At 37.8% G+C, this 19,156-nt stretch overlaps 1 protein-coding gene across 2 annotated transcripts in view; it reads right to left on the reverse strand.

Moving 5' to 3' along the window:
- Nucleotides 1-19,156, reverse strand: part of NEIL3 (nei like DNA glycosylase 3) — a 51,178-nt gene that overhangs the window by 23,521 nt on the left and 8,501 nt on the right. The window contains exon 2 of one of the 2 annotated variants that reach the window (XM_077144208.1): nucleotides 12,327-12,454. The exons of the other annotated variant lie outside the window; for it this stretch is intronic. Coding sequence (XP_077000323.1) covers nucleotides 12,327-12,454 — 128 coding nt within the window. The remainder of the gene's footprint in view (nucleotides 1-12,326; nucleotides 12,455-19,156) is intronic. 2 annotated transcript variants of the gene reach the window in all.

Raw genomic sequence — 19,156 nt, forward strand, 5'->3', positions numbered from 1 at the left:
GAAGCCTGAGAGCGAACCTCTCAGTCTAACAATGAGGAAAAAAAACCCCACATAATTTAAAAAATCATAACTTCTCTTACGTCCATCTTCTATTGTTTTTCATTTTCAACTATTTATAGGTTGCAAGGCAATCAGGTGAACTGAATTCCAAACAGTGACAAGCCCCTTGGAAGAAAGATGTAACTCAAATGATGAACTATGGCAGAGCCCAGAAGAGATGACTATTGTAAAAGTGGAAAAGAAGAAAATAGCTAACATTTTAAATGGATCCTTAAATATTGAATGTGGGCTGGTGGTGTGATGGATGGGAATTCATGGGAGCTATAGAATAAAGAAAATATGCCCTCACTTGTAAGCTCATTTCCATAGGTGTCCACAGGTAAATACGAGAAAGATTTAAATCAACGCACGAGACCTAGAAAAGCCTCTTTCTGTGGGTTACAGGTGTGAGATCCTGTCTACTTCTTAAGCGCTTCTCTCTTATGAAGCAAAAGTCTAAGCTAGTGGGGAAGGGAAAAGAAACCACTCCTCCCCAGAGCTCAGATAAAGATCCATCGTGGCTAAAGGAGAGATAGAGACAAAAACCCTCTGTCCCTGAGGGAGGGACTGGACACCTTCCCTGACACCCACAGTAAGATCTGCACTGGGTACGAAGCACCAGCAGTCCCCCACTGGAGGAAGGCAGGACACCTTTCTGTCCCCAGGTCACTGCTGTTGAGGATGAGAGATAAGTGAAAACCATCTTTCCTTGGGGATGAGGCAGGAAATCAGCCTGGGCACAGAATTCTGCAATGACAAAGCAGAAGTCCCGCTAGGTGAGAGTTAGGAAAATGGCCCAATGGAGGTGGAGTTTGACCGACCGCCATAAAGAGATGGGCAAAAACAAAACAGGAAAACCACAAACTGTAACTCTGAGGCTCGTGTACACGGGTCTACCTAACACTGAGGTTGGACAAGGAGAGCCAAGATTCTCCGTGGTCTTCATCACGACCAACAAGCACTGGAGGACAGTCATGGAGTGGGCATGCATGAATGAAACCCTTCATCTCAGCCCAAACCAGGCCACACGCTAAGCACAAAGTAGCAACTGCACCTGGAGAGACTGAACATCATGAGGGCATGGAAAGCAACTACAACACAACAAAACCCAAACTAACCTCAACTATTTACTAGACTTACTTGATCCTCCATACCGATGACCAGACAGAAGAGGCATTACCATTTCTGGGTTTAATTATTATTTAACAGACTATTTTCTTCTACACATGAGGCTCAGAATTTAACTAAAACTTACAAGATGCCAAAAAGATAAAAATCCACTGTTGAGAAATAAAGCAGTCAATAGAGTCAGAATCAAAGATGTCACAGATGTTGGTACTATGAGACAGGCAATTTAAAATTAAACTTAATATATTAATAATTGATATGATCAGTATGGATGACTTATAATGATTCATATATGAAAAGATCTGGTAAAAAGGTGTATAAACAGTTGGGAAATCTCAGCAGAGAAATAAAAAACATGCTATCAGAGATAAAAATTCCTTTAATGAGCTTATCAAGTAGACTGTACACAACAGAGGAAAGAATCCATGAACTTGAATATAGATCAATAGAAATTATCCAAGTTAAAAAAAAAGAGAGAGATGAAAAAGATAAAACAGGATATCTTCCTTAAATGTTTGTAGAATTTACCGGTGAAAGCACATGAGCCTGGAGATTTCTTTGTTGAGGTTTTTAACAACACATTGAATTTCTCTAAAATACAGGATTCAGGTTGCACCTTTATCTAGAGTTCTGGTGGTTTGTCTTTCAAGGATTTTGATTATTTTTTGTTACCAAAGTTCACTGACATAAATTTGTTATGCAATATATAGTATTTCTTTTTTACCCAATTAATGACTGTAGAATTTATCATAATTTCCCCCACTGCATTCCTGCTATTGGTAATTCAGTTGTTCTCTTTTGTCTTTTCTTGAATAATTTGGCTAGAGCTGTGATATCCATTGACATGTGGCAATTAAGACTTGAAATGTAACTAGTTCAGACTGATATGTACTGGAATATAAAATACACAGTGAATTTTGATGACAAATAACATATCTATAAATAATTTTTTAGATTGTTTACAAGTTTAAATGGTAATATTTTGGATGGGTTAAAAACATGATTAAAATAGATTTCACCTGTTTCTTTTAACTTGTGGTTCATATGGTCACTGGAAAACTTAAAATCACATATGGCTCCCAAATTTCCATTGGATTATATATTTTATATATATATTTTATGACATTTAGGATTATTATATTTTCTCGATGTATCAACTCCTTTATCACTATGCAATATCCCTTTCCCACTGGTAATATTCCTTCCTTGGAAGTCTATTTTATGATAATACTCCAGTTTTCTTTTTGTTAGTATATCCATGGTATATCTATTTCCATTCCTTTACATGAACCTATCTGTGTTTTTATATTTAAATTCATTTTCTGGTAAATATCTGTTCTAGTTTGCTAGCTGCCAGAATCCAATATACCAGAAAACGAATAGCTTTTAAAAAGGAAAATTTAATAAGTTGCTTGTTTACAGTTCTAAGGCCGAGAAAATGTTCCAATTAAAGCAAGGCTATAAAAATGTCCAAATTAAGGCACAAGGTAACAAGAGGCTACCTTCACTCAAGAAAGGCCAGTGAAGTTCAGGGTTTTTCTCTCAACAGGAAGGGCACGTGGCAAAGTCTCTCAGCTTTCTCTCCTGGCTTCTTGTTTCATGAAGCTCCTTGGGAGGTATTTTCCTTCCTCATCTCCAAAAATTGTTGGCTGGTGGACTCTCTCTTCATCTCCAAAAATTGCTCCATGATTACGCAGTGTTCTGCTGTGGCTTCCTCGTGACTCTAAAAAAGGGACACTCTCTCTCTAAAATGCTTCCTCTTTTAAAGGATTAATGGGTAGAGTTACAACTCCATGAAAGCTATCCAATTAAAAGTTAGCACCCACAATTGGGTGGGTCACATCTCCATGGGAACAATCAAAATGCTCCCAGCCAGCAATATTGAATAAGGATTAAAGGACATGGCTTTTCCGGGGTCCACCACTGATTCAAATCACCACAATACCTTATACTTGAGTTTTGCTCCTTTGTTCAATTAATCTTTACCTATCAATTGAGATGTTTAGATTATTCATATTTAATGTATGCATATGTTTGGATTTAAATATATAGCACTGTTCATTTTCTATTCGTTTCATTTGTTCTTTGTTCTTTTTTCCTTTTTTCATGCCTTCATTTGAATCGAGTATTTTTTATATTTCCATTTTATCTCCACTTACATCATTTTTTTAAAAAACTTTTTTTATTGTATAGTATAACATATATACAAAGCAAAGAAATAAAAAAGCAATAGTTTTCAAAGCACTCTTCAACAAGTAGTCATAGGAAAGATCCCAGAGTTTGTCAAAGACTACCACACAATCCTCCCAGGTTTTTCCTTCTAGCTGCTCCAGAATATAGGATGTTAAAAGGTTTAAATATTTTTTTATCATCATAATCTAGTTTTTTGCCTTCTTTGTTTGTGAAAAATGCATATATACAAAAAAGGTATTAATTTCAAAGCACAGCACCACAATTAGTTGTAGAACATATTTCAGAATTTGACACGGGTTACAATTCCACAATTTTAGGTTTTTACTCCTAGCTGCTCTAAAATACTGGAGACAAAACGAGATATCAATTTAATGATTCTGCATTCATATTCATTTGTTAAATACTATCTTCTCTGTATGACTCCACCATCACCTTTCATCTTTCCATCCCTCTCTCTCGGGGTATCTGGGTGATGGCCATTCTAAATTTTTCATATTGGAAGAGTCTGTCACTAACATGGGATAGGGAAATAGAACTATCTGATGTTCTGGAGAGGCTGGGCTAGGTTTCAGGACTTATTTGGACCAGAGACCCATCAGGCGGTTGTAGGCTTCTGGAAAGTTACTCTAGTGAATGGAACCCTTGTGGAATCTTATATATTGCTCTAGGTGTTCTTTAAGATTGGCTGGAATAGTACTGGTTGGGAGATAGGTAGCAAGGTCTACCTAAAGCTTGTGTAAGAACAACCTCCAGAGTAGCTTCTCAACTCTATTTGAACTCTCTCTGCCACTGATACTTTATTAGTTACACTTCTTTTCCCCCTTTTGGTAAGGATGAAATTGTTGATCCCACAGTGCCAGGGCTGGATTCATCCCTGGGAGTCATCTCCCATGTTGCCAGGGAGACTTTCACCCCTGGATGTCATGTCCCATGTAGGGGGGAGGGAAATGATTTCATTTGCAGAGCTGGGCTTAGAGAGAGTGATGCCACATCTGGGCAACAAAAGAGGTTCTCCAGAAGTAACTCTTAGCACATCCTATAGGTAGTCTAAGCTTCTCTACTACCTGCATAAGCTTCACAAGAGTAAGCCTCATGATTGAGGGCTTGACCTATTGATTTAGGTGTCCTTAAAGTTTGACACAGAATCAGGGTATTCTCTGATGGAATAGTTCCATATTCTTTTGCCCATCCCTCAGGTGACTTTCCCAACACTTTTTAATTATCTGCTTAATATACTCTAGGATGTATCCAGACATTACAATATTCTATACAGGATTAAAGTACCTCTTTCTTATTCTTTGCTCCCTGTGTTTCAATTGCTTAAATGAGCTATACAGATAGGTTGACTTAGATTATGCACTACAGAAAATTTCAGTTCCAGACCAAATAAACTTTTCTTCCATTGGTCTCAAAGAGTATGTGTGGTTCTAAAATATAGACACTGTCTTCCTTACCCCTATGTTCTGAATTAACTTTAACCCCAACCTGTTTGGCCTCATTCTTATTTCTAAATATCAAGTTATACATATAAAACAACCTCTCAAAATCCAGAAATAATAATCACCACTCCGGACTTACTGTGTCTGCTCTAAAAGTTTGCAATCTAGGCCCTTGTTTTCTTACAAGCATTTTCTAAAGGTGATCATGCCGTTGTTGCTTTTTTGTTTCTGGCTTATTTTGTCTCACCAAATGTCCACCATGTTCATTCACATCATTGCATGCCTCACGACTTTGTTCCTTGTTGTAGCAGCACAACCTTTGTTCATAAGTACGCACTATTGTTCACCAATCTACTTTCCCATCAGTGCTTCCTTCAGCCACTTGCATTCATTGGGCATCATGTAGAGGGCCCAAAGTCCACAGCCCATCAACATTCTCAATTTTAGATCATTTAATTGCTCTCAAGAGAAAGAAAGAAAACCAATAAATATACCCTCACTAAATAGGAAATCTAAATCTCCTCTTAACTCTTGTCCCTCACCCCATTATTTACCTCTGCTGCTGCTGTGGTAGTGCTGATGGTTTCCTTTTGAACATAGCTCATAGCATGCAATAGCAGTTTTCCCCACCCTGTACCCTAGACTTAAACACTCTTTGTACAAGAATCATGTCTTTAAAGAAATTCTTGTGAGAACTAATTCATATTTCTAGCGTTAATCAGTGGGGCACATAGGTCTATACAAACCTTTTCAATATTGTTCTTCTTCAATATGGTAATATTACTTATAGACCCACTAGAGAATCACCTTCACTCCTATCTATTCCCTCACATTGGAGTTCAACCTCATTAGCTAACAGTTCACCCGTCTCTAGCTTCTATGTATCTCTTAGTCCCCTGTTATCTGTATCATAAGCCTCTGATTTTACCTTTATGCTGGTCATAAAAGTGGAATCATACAGTATCTATCTGTCCTTTTGTTTCTAATTTCACTTAGCATTATGTCCTCAAGGCTCAGCCATCTTGTCATGCGCTTCAGGATGTCATTTTGTCTTACTGTTGGATAATATTCCATTGTATGTATATACCACATTTTGTTGACCCACTCATCTGTTGATGGGCACTTGGTTTGCTTCTATCTTTTGGGATTTGTAACTAATGCTGCTGTGAATATTGGTGTGCAAATGTCTGTTTGTGTCATTGCTTTCAGCTCTCTGGGTATATATACCAAGTAATGCTATTGCTGAGTCATAGGGCAACCCAATATTTAGGTTCCTAAGGAACCACCAAACCGTCCTCCATAGTGGCTGCACCATTATACATTCCCACTAGCAGTGCATAAGTGTCCCAATTTCTCCACATCCTCTCCAAGATTTATAGTTTCCTGTTTGTTTAATAGCAGCCATTCTTATAGGTGTGAGGTGGCCTCTCATTGTAGTCTTGATCTGCATTTTCCTTATAGCCAATGAAAATGAGCTTCTTAATGTGCCTTTGAGCCATCTGTAGTTGTTCTTCTGAAAAACACCTATTCATATCTTCAGCCCATTTTATAATTGGGTTGTTTGTTCTTTTGTTGTTGAATTATATGATTTCTTTGTATATACAGGAAATCAAACCTTTGTTTGATATGTGATTTCCAAGTATTTTCTCCCATTAAGTTGGCTGCCTCTTCAACTGTTTGACAAAGTCTTTTGAAGTGCAGAAGCATTTGATTTTGAGGAGTTACTATTTATCTATTTTTTCTTTTGTTGCTTGTGCTCTGGGTATTAAAGTTTAAGAAGCTACCTCCTATTATAGGTCTTGAAGATGTTTCCCTACATTTTCTACTAGAAGCTTTATGGTGCTAGTTCTTGTATTTAGTTTTTTGGTCCACTTTGAATTACTTTTTGTGTAGGGTAAAAGACAGGGGTCCTCTTTCATTCTCATAGCTATTGATATCCAGTTCTTCCCTGCCCAATGATTGAAAAGACTATTTTGTCCCAGTTCAGAGGATTTGGGGGCCTTGTCAAAAATTAGTTGGCCATAGATTTGGTGGTTTATTTCTGCACTCTTGATTTGATTGCATTGGTCAATGCTTCTCTTGTGCCAGTTCCATGCTGTTTTGACCACTGTGGCTTTATAATAGATTTTAATGTCAGGAAGTGTTAATTCTCTCACTTTGTTCTTCTTTTTTAGGATGCTTTTAGCTATTTGGGGTCTCTTTCCCTTCCAGATGAATTTGGTAATTAGCTTTTCCAAATCTTCAAAGTAGGTTGTTGGAATTTTGATGGGTACTGTGTTGAATCTGTAGATCAATTTGGGGAGAACTGACATCTTATCTATATTTAGCCTTCCTATCAATGAGCAACAGATATCAGATATCTTTTCACCTATTTAGATCTCCTTTTTTTTTTTTTATCTCTTAGCAATGTTATATAGTTTTCTTTGTACAAGTCCTTTATATCCTTAGTTAAGTTCATTTCTAAGTACTTGTTTCTTGTTTTTTTTTTTTTTTTGGTACATGGTCTGGGAATCGAACCTGGGTCTCCCGCATGGGAGATGGGCATTCTAACCACTGAACCAGTCATGCACCCAGTGCTGCTATTTTGAATGGAATTGTTCCCCTACCCCACTTTTTCAAAATGTCTCTTAGTAACTGCTCAAGGGCTTATAATATAACCTTAATCATAGTTTAATGTCAATAATATAACACGTAGTTTTCTTCCACTTCCCCATCCGATTGCTTGTGCCATCACTGCAATACCTTTTACTTCTACCAATGCTGTAAAACCAAAAAGCACTGCTACTATGTTTGACTTGGACATAGAAATATCTTTTAAAGAGATTAAAACAAGAGAAAAATAACTTTTCTATTTACTTTCATTCTTGGCATTCCTTATTTCTTTCTGTACTTTCAAATTTCCTTATCATATTCCTTATGCTACACAGACTTTCTTTACTATTTCTTGTGTTGTAGATCTACTGGATTTCTTATTTTTATTTGTTTAAAAATGTCTTATTGCACCTGTTTTTAATAGATGTTTTTGGTAGATTTAGAATTCTGAGTTGACAGTTATTTCTTTCAACAATTTAAAGATATTGCTCCACAGTCTTGTCTTCCACAGTTCCTGATGAGAAACCCAATGCATTTCTTAACTTTGTTCCTTTGTACATAAGGTTTCTTCTCTCTATGGTTGTCTTTCAGGATTGTGTCTCTGTCTTTGATTTTCAGCCCACTGAGTAAATATGTGTGAGGAGCTTTTGTTTTGGTTTGAGATCCTCTGAGTTGATTTGTGTTTAAAAGATTCTTGGCCATTTAACTCTTCAAAAATGTCTTCTTCCTTATTCATTCTTTCTTCTGGGAATCCAGTTACAAGTATATCAAACCATTTGACATTGTTCCACAGCTTCATTAATTCTGTACAATTTTTTGCCATTACTTCTTCAAAAATGTCTTCTATTCTATATTCTCTCTCTTCTCCTCAGACCCCAAATATTAGACCTGTTTATATTCTCCTGCTATCAAGTCCACTCAAACTTTCCCAGAAAACCAAATAGAAGGAAATAATTCTCAACACATATGGAGATCAGTGTCAACCAAATACAAAAATTAGAAAAAGACAACTAAAATGAAAATAAAACTGTAAGCCAATTCCACTCATAGAGACAACAACCCTCCCCCTCCCCAAAAAAAGAAGCACCAGCATTCAAGATACAATAAACCTACATCAAGGAATTCACCCTAATAAAACATCAAAATGGTAAAAGATGTATGTTAAAGGAAGTTTAAGTACAGAATATTTATTATAGTGAAAAATGGGGAGAAATGTTAATCAGTAGGTGATTGCTTAAAAAATGATTATATATACATATATGGAACACACTGTACATACTAAAAATAATGTATACCTTCCATCTGGGAGAGCGGGTTTGATTCCTGGACCATGCACCGCACGCACCCCACCCCCACAAAATAAAGAAAATATACATTCATATCGTGACATTGACCTAAACATTATACAAATTATGTTAAAAGCCAAATACAAAGTTCCCATTTATGTAATATTAAAATACACAATTATAATATATACATATGTAAATACATTTTGTGTGATATGTGGTATATAATTTATATTTTATATATGATATTTAAAAACATGTTGAGAGCTTAATTTTTGGTGGTAATAATTACAGGTGGCATTTACTTTCTCCTTTATAATTTTAGCAAAAATTTCCATATATTCTCCAGTTACACATAAAAGCATTAGGAGGATTTAAATTCAGAATAAGCCAAATTTCAAAACTACAAATATTTAATTTTCCACCTGTAAAGATTATTTTTACGGTCCGTATTCTTAGCAAGTGACAGAGACCCAATTCAAAGACAGCTGGGGTATTCAGTGACACTTAGCAACTCACGGAATCTCAGGAAGGGGTGAACAATGCGGTTCAATCTCAGAAACAGATGGAATACGGGATTAAATAAATTACCTCTGGGATTCTCCCCCTGCTTCAGGTAGGCTGGCTTTATCCCATCTCGTCCTGCCTTTCCTGACAAGCCATGCAACCTGGTCACCTGCAAATCACCAGGCCTCGCTCACATCCCCAGCTTCCCAACGTTACCAAAGACCCGGTCCTCGATGAGACTGTCCCCAGAGGACCCCAAACTGGCCGAATCGATTGGGTCTGAGCGTTCAGATGGTGTAAAATTATGTTAGGTCCGCTTCGAACTATGTGTCTGCTGTGGTCAGAGGACCAGTCTCCCGAAGGAACGCTGTACCCACAGAAAAGTGGCCATGCCGAGTGAATGCAAGTATTTACCACCCTAAAATACAAAATTAATTTAGAGTACTTATTACACTTCAATTTCTTCTATCAGGTTCTGTGCGAGATAACAAAAACTAAGTCTAAGCTGGAAAGCCCTTTTATAGGGAGCTTATGATGAATACCATGAGCACTTTTTAGCAAACTAAAACAGAATTGTCACATTATTACTTGCACATCTGTTCAGAGGTTCGTACTGCTTAAGCTCCACAAATTACGAAACTGGTTATGTATGAAGTATCTCTGATATGGCAAGGCCTCCAAAATAATTCAGATATAGCTTCTGGTCTCTGAGTATGTATGATAATTGCAAACAGAGTTCTATAAATCACATATTGGAAACGGCAAAGCGTTTTGGAAAGAGAGGTTCATTAAAAATATATACCTTTTAAATGTTAGTCCAAGATGTAACAGCTGTGTTCATTTTGATTGAAAATGACAGCTTGTAGGGTGGGTGGACCTGGGTGAACAGACATCGATGCACGTGCACTGAGGATTAGCAATATATGCATTCAAAGTTATATGTGGAGGTGGAATTGAGTACTTGTGATTTTATTCTTATTTGTTCACTACTTCAGTTTTCTCTAATGAGTATTTGTTGCTACACTTAATAACAAAAAATTTTTAATTAGTTTTGTTTTTTTTTTTAGATGAAGTGCTTCTGTAAAGTGTTCAGAAGAGGTATAGATATTAATCACACATAACGAAAGCCGGGCTCCTAAAATAAATGTGTATTAAATAATTTTTAATATACTACGGCACTATCATGAGCCCTCGAGCAGTCTGACACGTGCTATAATAATAGAAATAATCACTGTCTAATTTTTGTCTTTCTGAAGTTTGCATTTTTACATGGCAGATTCTCTCAGGAAGGGCTGTGCCTGTGCTCTACTATCATAATTAAATAAACCCCAGGAAGATACCTGCCTGCCCTGTGAGGTACATGTGCATCATGACTAAAATTCTGCGGGCAACTTTTATCATAGAAAGCTGGGTATTAAGAGAAAACTGTAAGCCATCATTAAGCATGTTTCCTGCTATTTGCTCTCTACAATGCAGGCAAGACTGGGGTGTAGAAAACAGAAGATAAAAACGAAGACTCTACATGTCTACCTTATGCTCACAGACCTGCCGCCTCACACTAGGACCTCATGTCTTCCAGGATCTTCCATTTTCTTAAGAAGCACAGACTGGGGGTGGGGGGGTTGAACTTATGCTAAAGGGAATACAGTTGATTTCAGGTTGTAGTTTAGATTCAAACAACTTATCTGCAACTGCCCTTGACTGGTCACATCCTATAGCCCTTAAGTCTGCAAGAAATTGAAAGGAAGCAACATTGTCCTTTTCCCCACCCATACACCGAGACATATGCTCCCCAGGGACCGCACTCATTCACTTAATTTGAAGAAACGCTTGCCCTTGTTTTTAACTTCATGGAACATTGACTGACAACCCCGCACTGAGAAATTACTCCCCCTTATCAGTCTGGTTGAGAATATTTGATAAAACCTCCCTTCCCCTTGTACAGAAATAAATCTGCACCTAACACCAGAGAATCAATAACATATCAATGTTTTCAACCATCCTGCAAAGATTCCATTGTGTCCTGCTCTGTTCAGGGAGCTTTCCATCATATCAATCTACTACAGCAATAATGTAACCTGCAATATATCATTATTGTATGAACCACCAGGCATATGCTGATGTTATCAATTCCAGACTAAGACAAACCATGAAGTGACAATGTTGTCCAAGGACAGCAGCTGCTGACAATGAGGAGGGAAGACCTCAAAGGAAAAGTAATTACATAAACCCTGAAGTATTCTAAATACATGGTAGATGAGATGCAGAAACAATCACATAGTCACATTTTCTCTTTGTGACCATTATTCACTTGCACAGGGTCCAGTAATAGGATTTTTCTTTTAAGTAGCATCTAAAAGAAACATTAAACATTTTTTCAAAGGAGCAGTACCAAATCTTCACAGTTTGCAATAGCTTAGGTTAAACTTAGGAAAGGCAGACTGTGATTTGATAGGCATATTAACTCACAGACTTTTTTCATTTCCCTGCAAAAATTACATCACTTACCATGCTCCAGAAAGTATATAAATTTCCACACACTTTTTATCAAGTCAACCAAGATAGTACATAGCTTGCCATCTTTGCCAATAATATTAGCCATGAATCTCCATATGAAACATGGAACAATGGAGAGCCTGTAATTTCTGTGGAACATTTTTTAAGTCTATACACAATATGTTTTTACATTCTCTCCAGGCTTCAGAAAAAAGAAAGGAGACAGAAAAATATAAAAATCTAGTGTATATTTAAACCAAGCTAGGAGCTGTCACAAATATAAAGTAACCGATGTCACTGAATGCAATAAACAATTGGCAAAAACGAGGGGAGAGCAGCAGTACAGGGAGTTAGAGACTAGTAGAGATCTGCTGTTCTAATATATCTCGGGAAGCCCTGCAAGGCTATCATTTTTTTTATTTTTAAAGAAATAAACTGACTAACCCTCCAAGTAGCAGTGACATCACGATTTCTTCTTCTGCTTTTTTGCTTGCCATGATAGAATTTCAACCTCTTATGTTAGAAATCTCTTAAAAATACAATACTTCCCACATGATAAAATGTGACACCCAGCAAATTGCAAGAAAAGCCTTCCACACATCTTTAAACATAGACAGATAAGATGCAGTGTGCAGGTTTATCTTACCGTAAAGCTTTTGGCCCAAAGTACATAAAGAGCTCTTTCCCCAAAGTTTCCACACCACTGTAAACAGATCCATTAAACAGTCTCAAGAAATTCCGGCTGGAATCATCATTATTATCCGTGGCAGTGGTCTAGTAAAAAATGCGTACACACACATAAACACACACACAACACAAAACAAAATTATAATTTAATTCTTAAATGTACTTTTAATACTTCATGCCAAGGTGCATCTCAATGAAAAGGATGATAATCTCCAACAAGTTAAGTAATGTAATGAGCTGTTTACATACATTTTGACAAATTATTATGCAGTCATTTAAAAAGAAAGAGGCCAAAAAAATTTAGTGAAAAAAAGTAATTGACAAGCAAAATGAGTTTCTTCAAGGACCATATATCTCTGCATATGAAAAGAAAGCACAGGAAAACTATGTAAGTGCTTTAAAACTAAAAACCAGAATACAGAATCTCCCAATTTCCAGAAGTATATCAAGTTTCCTAAGAGAATATTCAGATAAAAGCTGCTAAAAATAAAGGGAAAAATACGAAAAGCAAATATTTTTAATTGCATTGATAAACTCATAAGGAAGCAAGGAATAATAAGAGGTCAAAACCCAAGTGAAAGTGGGAAACAACCCCAAGAGGCAAGCAGATCCCTGAAGCCAGCTTTCACTATGAACGCATTTACGACAGCGCCAATTTTCATAGGTTTATGGGGGCACAGATGACCAGAGATAAAGACTGGGGTCCACCTGAGTAGGGGAATCTAATAGGACACCTTCCCTCTCTTCCCTCCCAACCATATGAAGAATAAAGGAAAAATAAACCCACTACTGCTTTTGCCCATCCATCATGCAAAACTAAACCATGTCTGGTAAGCATTAAAATGTACATAGTGAACACTGTAAAGAATATCAAGGAAATAACAAACATAAAATACAGGTTCTCCGGTGGGGGAGATAAAAGGAATGGGATTGGGTTTCAATACTGGCAATGCTCTGTCTTAAACGGGGCAGTATGTATACCGGTGTTCCTTGTACCATTATTTGTTAGTCTTTAGATATGTTTATAAACATAATTTAATTTATACTCAAAATTTAACAAATAATTTGAAATTATCACATATGCAGAAATATTGTGTAAAAGTGCAATGAATATATATTTATATGTACACATAAGTTAAGAATTAACTCTTAATCTAAGGTAATATCCTCACATATCTACATATCTCTAACATTTTTTTTTCCTTTTTCTCAAATGTACCTAAGGATCTTCAGAAGATCATGGATGAAATCTTGGCAGGTGGGGAAGGAAGGATCCAGGGAGAAAAATTATAGAACAACTTTATATAGAGGGCCTAGAAGCAAATCATAACTTTTCTGTCATTTAAGCTGGAATGATAAAGGTCAGTGATTCTCAAAATTTTGGTTTACAAACATCTGTCACATTTTTCAGCAGAGGCCAGGAGATGAATTTTACCCTATTTCATATGTACAGACCTAGACACCACAGTAGTTTTTCTTACTTTTTGATTGGGAGGGAATTTGTACTACTAACATCACTGCTATTCTAAATGTGTAAGATGACAGATCCACTTTATTCTTTATTTTAATAAATGGTAAAAAAGAAAAAAAGTTGTGGTACTTAGGTTACAGGGATAATAGAAGTAAGATTAAAAAAATAAATAGAAAAGATTGTGAACAGAGACTATTCTTCCACTAAATCCATTTAACATTGTCATGGTGGCAGCCAATGCCAGGATTATCCAACAAATCTGAAGTTCGGGGAACTGAATTTACATGCCTCCCTTGCATAATAACTACTGGTGAATCAATCACAGGTTTAGAATGACTGATGAGTAAATGCAAAGGAGTAATTAAAAATGGCAGCCTTTTAGCTCTACACAAATCTGTGGGAAGCTCTAGCCTAGCATCAGGAACTATAGATGCGTATGTCACCATGTTCTCAGACTATCTGCCTCTGACTTCTCTTTCTTGGATGGACTCTAGGTCAATGATTATCAAGCACTGGAAAGGCAGGTTTGAATGTTCAGTGAGGGAAGAACATACGCTCACATTGCCCTTGATTTTATAAATGAACTTGTTGGAGTCCTGAACACTGAAGCACCAAGAGTCTCCATGCTTTCCTTCCCAACAAAGGACTTTAAGCCACTTATATACGCTTGGAGCCAAAAGTAGAGTCAGATAGTAGGTAAATGTAGGACTCCAGGACAAATAATCAGTATGTGAAAAGTTCTTCTCAACTGGGGGTGAAAGGGCAGGTCAGTGGTAGAATTCTTGCCTGCCATGCAAGAGACCTGGGTTTGATTTCCAGCCCATGCAATAACCACCCCCCCACCTCCAAGAGAAAAGTAAAAAATGATGCTGCAATAACAGGATAGTTACATGGAAAAAGAATGAAATGTGACTCCTACCATACAGCATACCAAAAAAAAAGTAATTTAAAATTTCTTCTCAACTATTCAGGACACTTTTATGATGATGACACGCAGATACAGAATTGTTTTGCGTAAACCTTTGCCTCAACATAGATTAGGTTTATAGTTTTAGGATCTCTGAGTCAGTCTTATAAAGATTTTTAAGCTTCATTTCTAAATTAATGTTTCAGAGCCTTGTTTCCCCACGTGCCAATGCTAAGAGTCTCCTATCCCCCGACAATAGTCTTCACTAGCAACTGGTTTTATCAAAGCCCTGTGAAGTCTGCTAGCTGCTGTCAGGGTTCCCAGCAGAGGTGAAGGGATTAATTTTACCACATTTCATATATTCAGACCTAGACACCATAGCAGCTTTCTTTACTTCTTGGTTAAGAGGGAATTTGCTACTTTAATCATCTCAGTACTTTAATCACCCATAACTCTTTAAGTCCCACAAGTTAAATCTTAAAAATTCAATATCTATCTAATCTCTGACTAACCAATTAGAATATTCTTCTGTCAGCTCCTACATCACTATTTGCCACTGTCTTGGCCCTAAACCTAATCGCCCCATTTCTCTACTTCCCAAGACGGGTAACCATGTGACTGGGTTATACTTACTCAGTATTTGTCTGTTCCCTGTTCAGACCTTCTTTCCTCTACTTAATTTTTGTTTTATAATGGCTCCTGGCAAAGAGACAAACAAGGTAACCTTGAAATAGATGGTGCTGTCTATTAACAGTAAGTGAGTCCCAACTGCCTAATGTTAAGTCTGCTAAATTAACAGCTTTGACAAGAAAATACACTGTTTAGTTTAAAACTCTTAACACTCAACAGCTATGAGAGTTCATCTTATTCACTTGGCTTTGTCTACAAGTTTGACATGCTGTGACAACAAAGATGTTATGTGATGTCTGGAAAGACAGGTCTCCCCATTAAAATGGACCTTGCATGGCTGTTTAATTGGAATCATTCATTTTAGAAAAGCTTTTTGATTTTCTACTATGTGCTAGGCCATGTGCTAGCTGCTGGGGTCATATCAGTGAATAAACAACCAAAATCTACTGCCCTCAAGAAGGTTGTATTCTAGGGGGGTGGAGAGAAGTAAACAATACATGTAATAAAAAGTTAGAACACTTCGAAAAGAAATGGAGATGAAAAAGAGGGATCAGATTGGGGAAGGCGGAGCATGTTGCAATTTTTAAAAAGGTAGTCATAACCTCATTGGGAAAATGACATTTGAGCAAATCTTAAAGGACACTACAATCCCAGCAAAAGACATCAGTGCAAAGGCCCTGTTCTAGTTTGCTAACTGCTGGAATGCAATATACCAGGAACAGAATGGCTTTTTAAAAGGGGAATTTAGTAAGTTGTCTAGTTCACAGTTCTAAGTCTGAGAAAGTGTCTCAATTAAAACAAGTCTATGGAAATGTCCAATCAAAGGCATCCAGGGAAAGATACCTTGGTTCATCAAGGCCAATGAAGTTCAAGGTTTTTCTCTCAAGTGGAAGGGCACATGCGAAAGACAGTCACAATTTCTCTCTCATCAGGAAAGGCACATGGTGAACATGGTCAGGGTTTCTCTCTCATCCGGAAGGGCACGTGGCAAACACGGGATCATCTGCCAGCTTCCTCTCCTGGCTTCCTGTTTCATGAAGCTCCCGAGGAGGCGTTTTCCTTCTTCATCTCCAAAGGTCACTGGCTGGTGGACTCTGCTTCTCGTGGCTATGTCGTTCTGCTCTGCTCTCTCTGAATCTCTCCCTGAATCTCCCAAAATGTTTACTCTTTTATAGGACATCAGAAACTAATCAAGACCCACCCAACTGGGTGGAGACACGCCTCTACCTAATCCAGTTTGACAACCACTCTTGATCAAATAGCATCTCTGGAGAGATGATCTAATTACAGTTTCAAACCCACAGTACGAATAGGGATTAGAAGAAATGGCTGCCTTTACAAACTGGGATGAGGATTAAAACATGGCTTTTCTAGGGTACATACATCCTTTCAAACCAGCACAGGCCCTAAAGTGGGAGTGTGTCTGCTGTGTTGGAAAAAATGGCACTGAGGGCAGTTTGGCTAGAGCGTGGAGCACAAGAGGAGAGTAGTGTGAAGTCTGACACATAACAGGAAGTAGAGCGTGTGGCCCATAAGAGCCACTCTAAGGGCTGGATTTTTCTCTGACATAAATGAAGAGAGGAAAGGAAAGCTCTCCATTACCTTTTTAAATGTTCTTTTTGGCTGCTGAGTAGAATTGTGGTAAGATAACGGAACATGGAAAAAGGAAAGTCCTTAAAAGACTACTGCAATAATGCAGACAAAAGATGAAAGAGATCTGGACCACTGTGGTATCAACAGAAGTGGTAAAACATAGTCATAGTTTTGGACATCTTTTGTAGGTAGAAAAAAAAGTCTTTGCTGGTAGATTGAATGTATGAGAGGCAAGAGAAAGAGAGGGGTCTAGGATGATCTATTTTTAGTCTGAACAGTAGGAAATAAAGAAGTACCATCAACTGAAATGAGAAAGATTTTGAAAAAACAGGTTGGGAGAAGGCCAGATTCAGTTTTCGACACGTTACGGTTAGGTGTCTGTTCTAATTAGCTAGCTGCCGGAATGCAACACACCAGAGATGGATTGGCTTTTAATAAAAGGGGATTTATTTTGTTGGTTCTTCAGAGGAAAGGCAGCTAACTTTCCACTGAGGCTCTTTTCTTACGTGGAAGGCACAGGATGGTCTCTGCTGGTCTTCTCTCCAGGCCCCTGGGTTCCAACAACTTTCCCCAGGGTGATTTCTTTCTCCATCTCCAAGGGCCCGGGCTGAGCTGCAAGTGCTGAGATGAGGAATGCCAAGCTGCTAGACTGTGCTACATTGCGTTCTCTCATTTAAGCACAAGCCAATTAAGTTAAACGTCACTCATTGCAGCAGACACGCCTCCTAGCCGACTGCAGATGTAATTAGCAACAGATGAGATTCACCTACCATTGGCTCATGTCCACAGCAACAGAACTAGGTGCTTTCACCTGGCCAAGTTGACAAGTGAATCTAACTACCACAGTGTCTATTAGACATCCAAGCAGGGACATCAAGTAGATAATTGGATATATGGTCTGTAGCTCAACAAAAAAGTCTGGGCTGGAGATACACATTTGCTGATCAACATATAAATGGCTTCTAAAGCTAGGAAAGTGGATGAGATCAGCAGGAACCAAATATCAACAAAGCAAGAAGGGGCCCAAGAAGTGAGGTCTGGGGTACTTCAGTGTTATGACAGTGGGGATAAGAAGAACAAGCAAAGGAGACTGAGAAGATGCCAACAAAGTAGAAGCAAAACCAAGCAAGTGTGTATCCTAGAAGTCATGTGAAAACATGTTTCAAGGAAGAAGTATCAATGGCTACTGTTCTAGTTTGCTAGCTTCCGGAATGCTATATACCAGAAACAGAGCAGCTTTTAAAAAGGGGAGTTTAATAAGTTGCAAGTGAACAGTTTTTGGGCCATGGAAATATCCCAATTGAAACAAGTCTATAGAAATGTCCAATTTAAGGCATCCAGGGAAAGATACCTCGGTTCAAGAAAGCCAATGAAGTTCAACATTTCTCTCTCAGCTGCAAGGAAACATGGCGAACATGGTGGCATCTGCTGATTTTCTCGGAGCTCTACCAAAAGGACTCTCTCCAAAATGTTTCTTCTTTTAAAGGATTCCAGTAAGCAACTCCACCTTCAGTGGGTGAAGACTCCATGGAAACAATCAAAATGCTCCCACCCAGTAATATTGAATGAGGATTAAAGGACATGGCTTTTCTGGGGTTCACCACAGATTCAAACCAACACAACTACTAATAAACCAAATTAAATGAAGATAGAGACTTGACTACTGGATTTAGTAATGCAAAGCTAATTCGTGACAAACGTTTTGGAGACATGGTAGGGGGTCAAATGCCTGATTTAAAAGGTATTAGGAGAGGAATTAGAGCCAGCATGAATACACAATGTTATAAAAAGTAACAGAGAAATAGGCTGGTAGCTGAGGGGAAGTAGGGTCACATGTTTCCACTTTATGATAGAATATATTTACATGTTGGTGAAAAGACTCAGTAGAGGAGAAAACATTAATTATGCAGGAGAAGGAAGAGAACAACTGGAGCAATGTCTTTAAAAGTCAAAAGAGATAGTTGAAGTACACACATGGTTCTTTGGTCTTGATAGGATCAGGGACAGTTCATCCATTCCATCAGAAAGGAAGGCAGATTGATATGCGTACAGATGCTGGTAGTAGGTAGATGTAGTTGTGCATATTCTCCTGTGAACGATTCAGTTTTTTCAGCAAGTTGGAATCAAAGCCATCAACTGAAAGAAAGGTAGGCCACCTGACTCTGGATCCCCTAAAGTTATGTGTAGC

The sequence above is a fragment of the Tamandua tetradactyla genome, chromosome 26 (assembly GCF_023851605.1).
Source record: "Tamandua tetradactyla isolate mTamTet1 chromosome 26, mTamTet1.pri, whole genome shotgun sequence".
In the NCBI taxonomy this organism is placed as follows: domain Eukaryota; kingdom Metazoa; phylum Chordata; class Mammalia; order Pilosa; family Myrmecophagidae; genus Tamandua; species Tamandua tetradactyla.